This window comes from Actinia tenebrosa, unplaced genomic scaffold, assembly GCF_029948245.1.
Source record: "Actinia tenebrosa isolate PJP-AT-01 unplaced genomic scaffold, QUT_ActTen_1.0 PGA_scaffold2__45_contigs__length_23673736, whole genome shotgun sequence".
Lineage (NCBI taxonomy): Eukaryota > Metazoa > Cnidaria > Anthozoa > Actiniaria > Actiniidae > Actinia > Actinia tenebrosa.
In genome coordinates, this window is record NW_028292579.1 from 17,339,564 (window position 1) to 17,350,929 (window position 11,366).

At 36.7% G+C, this 11,366-nt stretch overlaps 2 protein-coding genes and 1 pseudogene across 2 annotated transcripts; all 3 read left to right on the plus strand.

Annotated features, from left to right (window-relative positions):
• The first annotated feature begins 1,336 nt into the window (after positions 1-1,336).
• LOC116309087 (uncharacterized) lies at positions 1,337-2,149 on the plus strand. Its single transcript, XM_031719636.2, has 2 exons — positions 1,337-1,531; positions 1,763-2,149. Exons 1-2 carry the CDS (start codon positions 1,410-1,412, stop codon positions 2,067-2,069), a joined length of 429 nt encoding a protein of 142 aa, XP_031575496.1. The 5' UTR covers positions 1,337-1,409; the 3' UTR covers positions 2,070-2,149.
• Positions 2,137-2,969, plus strand: LOC116309084 (uncharacterized; annotated as a pseudogene).
• Positions 2,970-5,412: 2,443 nt separating this feature from the next.
• LOC116309083 (uncharacterized) lies at positions 5,413-8,963 on the plus strand. The gene is made up of 5 exons (XM_031719632.2): positions 5,413-6,378; positions 6,672-6,939; positions 7,539-7,771; positions 7,875-8,185; positions 8,286-8,963. Exons 1-5 carry the CDS (start codon positions 5,982-5,984, stop codon positions 8,496-8,498), a joined length of 1,422 nt encoding a protein of 473 aa, XP_031575492.2. The 5' UTR covers positions 5,413-5,981; the 3' UTR covers positions 8,499-8,963.
• Positions 8,964-11,366: the final 2,403 nt, after the last annotated feature.

The window sequence follows — 11,366 nt, forward strand, 5'->3', positions numbered from 1 at the left end:
CAGTTGTTGGGTACTTGCTTGATCTTGAAGTTTGGCAAACTATGGTATTATTTCAGCGCAGGGAGGAAGGGTAATGCCACGCACTTGCGAATAAACTTACCATTATCATGTTGGTATGCCATTTGGAGTCCAAGTGCCCGAACCTTTATAAAAAAAAAAGGTGAAAATGTAAGTTGACAATCAAACTCATGTAGTATAGCATTATATCACTTTATTACATATCACATTTCCTTTGAATTCTAAACTTACCTTTCCCCCCAGTCCCATCCAAACCCTGAGTCTAATGGAATACACATCAAGGCAGCTTTACGCCCGGGTAAACTGCCCTTACAGCTTTCCATGTAGCTTTTTCGAAATCGTCTGTGATAGCTCGTACTGCAGCATTGGGGACTAGTTCTGCAACTTTCTTCATGACCTAAAAAGAATAATAATCATTGTAATGTTAATAATATATTTGTATGCACATCATGATTACTTGATGTTATTCCAGTACTTTCAAATTGACATATACCTTTTTGTAATCCCTTATTTGTGTTCTGGACATAAGGACAAATATGAGTGGCACTTGCTTGGCATACTCGTCCTTCTTCACAAAGGCAATGATGCTGAATAGTTGGAACAAGGGATGGCGGCAGAGATTGAACGTCCCATCAACGTACCATTTCGTTGCTGTTGACAGGATCTTAACCTGAGCTGCTGTGGCAAAGAGAAGGTGCCTGTTGTTTCCAACTTTCACCTCTCCTTGGAAAAACTCTTGGCAAAAATTGCTCTTCCAAGGAGAAGTTCATGTTGACTGGGTCTTTTGGAAGATGCCTTTGGCGGGCTTTATTTGCTGCCCTTGCCAGGTATTCCATTTTTTGTAAACTTGGGCATGGATTACCATTTCTTTCTTCCAGGAGCACCTGCAAAAATCATAAAAATATAAATTAAATCTACAGTCTACATTTGCAAATGCTATTGAATGCATATCAAATGCCTCTTCAACAATTGCAGCAGCTGGCTTGAAAACACTATCTATGGCTCTTTTCTTAATCTCTCTGATGGCGACAGCAACATTTGGAGTTGGTTCGAGTGGTTGTGTTCTTTCGAACCGAGATGAAAACCATCATCCTTGTCACTGATGGTGGCAGGACATTTGTTCAACTGCAGAAACAATAGAGTACTCAAGTGTGACGTCATGTTGCCATGACATCAAAAGTTTCTGTTCTAAACAAACGCGTACTTGCAAGACGCCATTGCGTGACCACATTGTTTTGGTTTGTTTAACGTAGAATTAAGCTTCTAATAATACTTAAATCCCGAAAAAACGTAAATACTTAAAAGCAATATGCACAATCTAGATGTTTTTGGATCATAATTGCTAGACTTAAGGCTAAAAGAACCTTAAGATCAAAGGTGAAGAGGGCAAGATGGTGAATTGCTTCGTACCTGATTGTGATCATCACTCCGATTCACACACTTGCAGATTCTTCGGTTTTCCAAACAAGATGAAGAAGAAAGAAGAATTTAATTGCCGGACTCGCTTAATAAGGTATATATATATCATACAAATGTGAGTTAATGAAGACCGATAAACGTTCTATGATCAGTATGCCTGGCGGAGGACTATAAGCTTACCTGTTGAATAATTGATTGCCGGCTGCAATGCTAAGTTTAAGCTTATAAATAAATGTTAGCGTTTTATTAAAACTAAACCTTACGATTTTCATATATTACTGATGTTCACTTTAAGCTTATTCTTATTTGATTTCCGTTTCATTAGAATACAAGATAGAGAGCCAGGTGAACATTCTCGCGTTTGCAGTTGTCACTTCAGGGAGGGCAAGAAGTCATCTGGTCTGGAGATTTTTAAAAGGAATGGCGACAAGATTTTTCCCGCTGGAAACAACAAACCTCCAAAAACCAAAAAGAAACCTGCATTGAAGGAGGACTCATTTAATGTTCAAACCATTGTGCAGTCCTTTTTAGCAGCAGAGGATGAGAGGAAAGAAAATTTACCTAGACCCAGTACAGAGCAAGTAATTCTTGCGACAGAAGTAGATGTTTTAAAGCGTGAACTTGCCACGTGACAAGAAATTAGTTATTACCAAAGAACTCACTATGCTGTTACCAAAATTAGTGCTGACGTATTGAGATTATGCAGCTTCTTTTAAAGACTCCGTACATTATTATTCAGGCTGGTGGGTGGATGCTATTTCATTTGAGGACCAAATATTTCTAACCCTTATGAAGTTAAGACAAAATTATACTAATCTTCACTTAGCTGAGCTATTTTCATGTAGTGTTGCTACCATTTCAATGTTGTCTTGACCTCTATTGATTTACTACATGACCTTTTTTTAAAGATATCATGACCTCCATTCCTTCACGTGATAAGAATAAGTTATGTTCACCATCATCATTTTCACAGTTTACCAGCTGTAGGATTGTAATTGATTGCACTGATATCGAAATCGCCACTCCTGGACTAATGAGTCAGCAAAGTGTCACATATTCGAGCTATAGCGGCATGAATTCTTTTAAAGTTTTGGTTGGGGTAGCACCTAATGCCTGTAATAACATTTGTAAGTCAACTGTTCCCAGGCTCTGTTTTTGATAAAGAAATAGTTCAGCAGTCAGGTTTACTAGACCATTTGGCCACCAGGGATTTGATCTTAGCTGATAAAGGGTTTTTGATCTAGGAAATCGTACCAAATGGTGTTTCAGTCAACATTCCACCTTTCTTAGAACATGGAAAATTTAATGAAAGTGAAATTAAGGCCACAAAGTCAATTGTGAAGTGCCGAATTCATGTAGAGAGAGCTAATGCTCGCCTGAAGGATTTTAAAATTCTGAGTTTTATCCCCCCATACTTAAGAGGCTATGTAGACAAGGTGTTTCAGTTGTGTGCATCACTTGTAAATCTGCAATTCCCATTAAAATGTGAAAAGAAATATATATCACTATTAGGACAAAACAGAAGAAGATGACACCTTGTTTTACATGTATTTTTTATTTATTTTTTTGTTACAAAAAATACTTACTGTTTGCACTACGAGTCCCATACTTGATTTTTATTCCAAACTCATACACATAGCGTAAGGTAAAGACTAGATAAATAGATAAATAACTTAGTAAATATGATTTTAACAAATAAGAAAAACTACGAAACATTAAACTGCAAAACGATAAGAAATATATGGAAACGAATAACTTACATTTGTAAGAACTCATTATCGGCTTTTCAGATCTAACACTTACCAACAGGAGTATTTTCTTCTACAGCTTCATCAGGATCTGCAAAACAAAAGAACACTCATTAGCACACCAGCACAACATGCTACATAAAATTTTACATGTCAAATATAAGATACTGTTTATGGCTTAACTTACTGTTGGAAGAACTTTGGATTGGAGAGAGATTCAAAGTGGCAGCAACTTGAACTGCATTAGAGAGATAAAATAACATAAATTAAATTATTTAAATAATTTCAAAATTTAAGAAATACTATGACCTACCGAGTTTATTTGAAGTTTTCTTTGGGACGATGTGAAGATCAGAGAGGTGCCAACCAATTCATCTGCATCAAGAGAAAATGTAAATGTAGCAGGCAGCCCCTCTTAAGAATGTATTCCAAAAAAAAGCAAGCAAATTCACAACCTTATTTCTCAAGATTTGACTCTTGCTTTCTAATTTGATTACTAAAACTGTTAATATCTAATCACAAATAATTGTTATCTGAGATTTCACTATCAAAAAGTCCCATATTTTCAAGCCGCACTTTTTCAGGGGTATCTGGAAGAGAGATAATAGAAATAAATAAAATGGTTCGTACGTATATTTTGTGTCACAATATTTTTGTCCATCACTTTTACTGAAAATCAAATATACTTCCAGCCCTAACAAACGTTAACAAATGTTAATTTTAAAAGGTAAAAAAGTTCGTTACCAACCTTCGAATGTTTCACCATCCTCCGGATCGATCATGTCAGACAGATCTTCGCTACCTTCAAATAAAATAAAAAAAAAAAGATTCATTAGCTAAGACGATGACTATGGCACTTCAAAAGCAAAAATAATGATTTGAAATGAAGGGAAAAAGTCATTTTACATAACATTAGCCTTACCATACAAGTCTTCCTGACTAGTGTTTGGAATAATAATGATGATGATTATTATTATTATAATTACAATTTGTAAAGCACTTATCCAGGGCTCTAGGCGCTGTGAAAGATGAAATACAAAATAATACAAAAATGATGATTACGATAATCAGAAAAGTATTAAAGGTCACACATTAAAAGCTGATTTAAACAAATAAGTTTTCAAAGAAGTCTTGAATAATGACAAGCTTTGAAGAGTTCCTAATTGAAGATGCAAGGGAATTCCAGAGTTCAGGTGCAGATATGGAGAAAGAACGGTAACCATAAGATTTCAATTGGTACTTTTTGTGTTCAAGAAGAAAAGCAGAAGAACGTAGGAGTCTTGGTGCAGTGTAACGAGAAATCACAGAGGAGGGTGATCAAGTGGCACGTGACCTAATCGACCAATCACAATCATGATCACAGGCAACAACAAATATCACAAGAATTTCGTGGTCGTCGTAAAGAATCATTTATTTCCCCTTCATATTACTTATCATAACCTCATATTTTTTAACTGTCGCATGGATTAATAGCAGTAATTCCTGTACACCAAGTCTCGTTTCCAGATAAGACATATTTCTATGTAAATTTATAACATTAAGATGACACTGAAGGTTGAAATATGGTGCATCTTTATCGCTTGTCATCTGGTTTTACGATAGATAACATGTCTGTATTTATAAATATTCTAAAACTTTAATTCCTGATAATCAAAAATATCGAGGTGAACCACGGTGAACCTCTTACCGTTTCCGAGTTATTCTGAATGTTGTGCATGGTACTATGTCACCTATCAAGCATATTTTGTCAAGATGGCGGGAATCACCCGCGTAACGCTACCATCCTTTCACATGAAAACACGGCACAACTTTAGATAAGAAATGAAATCGTAATTTTGTTATTGTTTTATTTTATTGATTTCTTATTGATTCAGTTGGAAATTTTATCGGAAGAATACCGAGGGAATTGTCAGAATCTGAAACTTGTCATCGACCCCGGCTCACTATTATGCATTACTTTGTGTGCTGTTACTTTCTACATGTGCATTTTCAATAATTAAAACTTTCCTGTTTGAGCGAGTGGAAATATCAGGGAAAATATAAGTATAATAGAAACTAAACTATTAAATAATATTAAATTTACAATGCAAAGTTTATCAATTTATCATAACCTTTAAAAGCCTTTAGACTTCAATATTGACCCTGAAACAATAAGAACGCTTTATAATTATTCCAAATAAAAAGTTTCAATGATAAGAACCTAAGCTTGACAAGAAATTAATTAAAAATGAATGTATGTAATGAAATGAATGGTTTTAACGATTTTTGAAGAGAAAAATCGGTTTAAGGTTTGTCATCTTAGTCACCCGGTATGTGATTTCAAGCCGATCGCGGTTGTTTGGATGCTCGCTTCTATGGTGTACCATCCCCGCCAAAAATCGAACTTTCAATTCGACATTGTACTTTTTGGATTTTGGATAACATTTTCCATTCTTTGTTTGACTTTTCTTATTATGGGCAAAACATTTAGTATTGCAACATTGTACATTGTACATCCTAACTTATACACCGCAAATTCTACCATGTCAGTTCTTTGTATATACCACTGTATCACTATGTTGTCACGCAACTTTCGACTGTATAAAGTCCAACTTTGAATCTTTTCATTTGACATTGTACTCTTGAAATCGTCGACAACTTTTGGAGCTAGGGGAATCAAATGTCAGCGATCTCCGGTTTCAATTCGTTAACCATTACTCTTCGGTGACCTTTCTACTCGCACGTGGTAATCTTCGTCGAACAACTTGAAACTCTGCAGAAAACCCTCTGAATCGTGATTGTGCCTAACCTCTGTTAATGGATGAAATTGTTCGTGCAATTCATGACATTGTAAATTTGATAGATAGAACCACGTCTTCAAGCGATGATATTGGAATTATAGTGGTCAAATTGGACTACCTTCATCGAGTCGTAGTTAACCTTGATCTTGACAGTACGATCATATCGTTGATTGGTGATGCGTTTGAAGCCTTATCCAACATTGAAAAACAAAGAAGCGAACTGTATTCAGGAGGTTATAAAACCAATGTTTCAAAGACAGGGAGACGTGGTAGACCAAAGTACAACGTAAATGCTGAACACATCTTGTTTTTACTCGAGCAGGGTTTTAAAGTAGCAGAAATAAGTGGAATTTTAGGAGTCAGTTTGAGAACAGTCGAAAGAAGAATGTCGGAATTCGGTTTGAGAGTTTCAGGTAAGTACGTACAATTGCTTGCTTCTTTTTATTACCGTAAAATATTGCCGGCTTTTACGCAGACATTCTTATGTTCGTTATGTTGTCATGTTGCTTGACAAGGATGGCGGAGTATACATTTTGGCAGTGTTGACATATGACATAAATATTTTAATTGCCTGACGTCACATAAAATTAGATTAGATCAAACTCGAGGACTCATTTCTAGACATTTCCCCCCGAAAAGTGATTTTAGTGTTTGTTTTTTATTTATTTATTTATTTATTTATTTATTTATTTATTTGTCATCAAAGGAACATTCAGTAAATTAAGTGATGAACAACTGGACAGTATAGTCATGCAAGCCCAAAGGGATAATCCCAATATTGGCATTAGAATGCTTAAAGGGCATCTCCAAAGCCTTGGTCATCGCATCCAGAGAGCTAGGATATGTTCATCACTTCGGAGAACCGATCCTACCAGAGTAATGCAGAGATGGCAAAAAACTATCAAAAGACGCCAATATAGAGTAAGAGCCCCTCTTTCTTTGTGGCATATAGATGGGAACCACAAATTGATTAGGTATGTACTGTATAGAATTTTAGGACAAAAATACATTATTTTCATTGCCTGTGTGTCTAAGCTCAAACGTCGAATTGCACATGAGCTGAACGTACACCGGAATAATAAGGCGGATGCCTATACACGCTTCACGAATTCCATGCTACTGCTGAAAAAAGTGGGCACACGGGTTGTAAGAAATTGCTATAATTCAGTATATTTGATTCGTAATCAACTTTATGGTACGCGTCCTTAAAAATTTACTGAAAATTTATCTGGGAAAATCTGGGAAAAAAAACACAAACAAATGCAATAAAGCAGGTTTTGAAACTAGTGTGCCCACTTTTTTATTCCTTGAGCATGCGCATGGAGCAGTTCGTGAGGTTATGCGTCTATTACGTTTGAATCCGGAGACAAAAAGTATGACTGGGATTAGGAACTTTATCCGAACGTTTGGAAAATACGAGTGTTTTAGTTTCCGGTAAAGTGCTTATATAATAAATTAGGATATAAAGACCTATCACATTGGAAAGTTTAACAATACACTCTATAGCTACAATGATCAATGTTATGAACTTAATGTCAATGTTTTTTTCCCCCGTTGCTTGATTCGCTCTTAGGTGGAGAATAGTAATACATGGGGGAATAGATGGATTTTCCAGAATTCCTGTTTACTTGCATGCTTCAAACAACAATAAAGCGGACACTGTTCTTATGCTTTTCGAGGAAGCAGTAAGTCACTATGGTCTACCATCCAGAGTACGATCAGACAAAGGTGGAGAAAACGTAGATGTTGCATCGTACATGCTGTCACATCCTCGACGTGGTCCAGGCAGAGGAAGCATGATAACAGGTATAAAAATGTGAAAACACTCCCCCCACTCCAAATGTAGATATTGAAATCAGTGAAAGCATGACGACATCACATAAAATGTTTGTTCTATTATCTTTTGTAGGAAAAAGCACCCACAATCAACGCATAGAGAGACTGTGGCGGGATCTCTTTCAAGGCTGCCTTCGCATCTTCTACGAACTTTTCTATGATATGGAAAGTAGTGGCGTTCTTTTGCCCGGGGACGAAATCCATCTCTGGTGCCTTCATTATGTGTTTCTACCGATAATCAATCGCCATCTGAGAAAATGGAAAGACACATGGGTCTATCATCCTCTCCGAACAGAACAAGGCAAAACCCCTATGCAGTTGTGGATAAGAGGCCTTCAGTATACTTGGGGAACACAGACTACAGAAAGTGAAGAGGCATTTCAGGTATCGGCTGTACAGTATTACCTATGGTAATCAATTTATTTGATACTAAATGTCATTAGTAGCATGCAAATTAACTAACCGAAGCTATTGTTAATTTCAGCCGAGCGACTATGACAACTATGGTGTTGACTGGAGCGGACCAGTTTCCACACCAGAACCTGAAAGTGTTGAAGTGCCCGACACTACCTGTCCTTTATTGGAAAACGAAAAACATCTGTTAACAGATGTTTCAAACTTGACCATAACAGAAGCAATTGAAGCCTTTTGCACCAATGTTAGCACAATTTCACACATAATCAATCACCGCAATTAATTTTTCATGGCTCCACACGATGTGGACTGAACTGAAACAAACTGACTTAGAAGCCATATTTAGAAAACGCATATAGATAGTGAAGTTGTCTCTAAAGTCTCTTGGAAGAGTTTGGAGAATATTACTTGTATTAATGATGTCATTATTTTCCTTGGCGTATATTTCATTTCAACGCCTTGACACTGAAGTACTTCAGTTATCTAATTAATGCTAATTAAAAGAAAAACCTTTTGCACCGTATTTTAGTGCAGTGTTGAAGTAGCGTTTAAACTCGGTGAACTCTACGTACTTAGTTGGCACTGTAAGAGCCATGAAACACGTTTCTGCCATTGGTAATGTGCAGCTTCCGTCGAACTTCACCATTATAACACTAGGTTTCGTGGGCACTCTTGGGCCCCCTGTCCAGAAGCAACACAGGTCAACAAGTTTGGGTTGGCCTGAAAATAAAGTTTGCATAAGGTGTGAGGTCGTTTATTTGTCTTTTAAATAACAAACTTATGTGGGTGAAATTTGAAATAATAAATAAAAAATACAAATTCTCGTTTCCCTTTATTGCGCTTGATACCTTGTCTACCAGAATCCTTTTCGTAGTGCCTTTAGTTGGCCTAATTAACACCATTATCTTGCGACTCCTAAAGGAGTACAAGGAGTACAAACAGTTGAATAAGAAAAAGAATTCAAAGAGGATTCTGGTAGAAGTGGTAGCAAGACGTAACAAGAGGAGCAATGAATTGCTCGTATACACTCAGTCGAGTAGTTTCTTTTTTCTTTTCTTTTCTTTCTTTTCTTTCTTTCTTTTTTTTATTTTTATTTTGTGTGTGTTTTTTGAAAAGTAAAGCTTTTTCACTACTAGCGATATAAGCAGGCAAAATTTTTTTATATACTTGTGCTTGTGCGTTTGTTAGGACCACGTTAAATTTCTTTTATATTCTGTGTTCATCAATCAATCAGTCGATCACTTTTATAAGGTAAAGTCAGGGGGGATCCAGGAATTGAAGGAAGGGGGGCTCTAGAAGGGGGAGCGGAAAAAATTTGCCAAGTGCAAAACCTTCTATCTGCGTAGGCAAAGGGGGTGAGGCACTCTTCGCTACTTAGTTCTAACCTTCTGCAGAAGACTCCAATTCGTCAATGTAATTTAGAATAAACTGCTTAGCCCGAACATTTTCTTCACTTTGCTCCGTTTTCTCGAAAGAAATGGCCTCCTTCAATTCTTTTGCCGACACAATACGTTTATTCTCAGGCGGAAATAACACTTCCGAGATTGAAGGGAACTTTTTGAGGAATGTGTGGAGAGACACTTCATCCATCCCTGAAAAGAAATCATCATCATTATTCTCATCATCGTCAACAGCATGATCATTATCTATTATTGCTTTAATATATTATTACTTTCTTATACTTTCTTATACACAACGAGAACACATTTTTTCAAAAACATTTTCTGTGCACAAATGTTCTTGATGTTTCCCAGTTGAGCGACGTAAAACACTCAAAGTGAACCAAAACATGTTTCCATGTTTTCTAGGTCCGTCATTATTATCATCATGATAAAGCATAAGATATCTATGTTTTTTTAATAGTATTTGATGCTACGCGTACGCTCAATGGCTAGCTACCGTCTTAAGATGTTTTAAAAAGGAGCAGTTTTCGTCGGACTGTGAAAAGCCCACGGCACAAACGCGGGCACGACAAGGAGTCAGCCAATCAAAGATCAAGTAAGCATGACGGTCGCGGCAAGGCACGCACTTTTCGATCAACCCATGAATTGCATGCCCGAAATATAGCACGGACACGGTCACGACAAAGATACGGCACTGCCAAAACAATCACATTGAAAGAGAAAAGAAAGCCAATCACAATTCTAGACGACACCACGGCCGCGGCAAGGCACGCAAACGGCAACCATGAACACAGTCATACAAAATCTGGTCTAAAGAGGCTTTGCTCCATCGCATGATGACAGCCATGACAGGATGTATAACAATGGAGTCTTACCTTTGGGAAACTGAATTTTTTCTCATGACGTGATTGTGTAAACCCTCTCTCTTTCGTAGGAGAAACTTAAATACCTTCTTATGACTTAAATACTTAAATATCTTTTTATGACTTAAATAATATAAGTCAGAAACTTAAATACCTTTTTATGACTTAAAAACTTAAATACCTTTTTATGACTTAAATAATATAACACACTGAGCGCATGTGTCTCATGATAAAATTAAATACACGAAACGTTAAAATTTTAGCAATAACAGTCTTACCATCAGCCATGTCATCTAGTTCCATGATTCGTTTGTCGATCATGTTGTATGAAATCAGTCCCTCCATGATATATTGTTTGTTGCCAGATAAATTGTCTGGATCAAGCCCAGCCTCGTACATGTATGGCTCTAGAGCTGTCCTCAATTCCAAGGAGGGAGTTGAGTCTTTTGGCACGGCGTCCAACTGAAAAAATTAAATTAATTAATGTTTTGATCATACACGTTCTGTATTTTAAACAAGTGTTCATTTTATGAGCTTTAAATTGAGAAATCGTTATTAGAAAACCTTTGTAGTTAAAGATGACATTTTAGAACGTTTGCTACAACAAAGGAGATCATAGAATGTAACAAATTTAGAAAAGAGAACCCAGCCAACTTTAACATTCAACTAAGCATAACTGAGATGGTTTGAACATCTACCTGTGAAATGAGGTCTCGTAGCTCCATGTCAGGTATGTCCTCCATCGTCACAGGGGGGCGTATATCTTCTTGCTTCCCCATGGTCCAGTAATGAACCACGGCAGGTGATAAGCCATAAAGCCCTATACCACAATGAAGGGCACAATGCTCTATTATCCGTCCAATGGCCTTAAATGAACCGGTTATA

Coding starts and splice junctions, on each gene's coding strand:
- LOC116309087 (XM_031719636.2), top strand. CDS start 1,410: ATGGTGAATTGCTTCGTACCTGATTGTGATCATCACTCCGATTCACAC. Junction 1,532..1,762: donor TGCCGGACTCGCTTAATAAG/GTATATATATAT, acceptor CCGTTTCATTAG/AATACAAGATAGAGAGCCAG.
- LOC116309083 (XM_031719632.2), top strand. CDS start 5,982: ATGGATGAAATTGTTCGTGCAATTCATGACATTGTAAATTTGATAGAT. Junction 6,940..7,538: donor GGGAACCACAAATTGATTAG/GTATGTACTGTA, acceptor ATTCGCTCTTAG/GTGGAGAATAGTAATACATG. Junction 8,186..8,285: donor AAAGTGAAGAGGCATTTCAG/GTATCGGCTGTA, acceptor TGTTAATTTCAG/CCGAGCGACTATGACAACTA.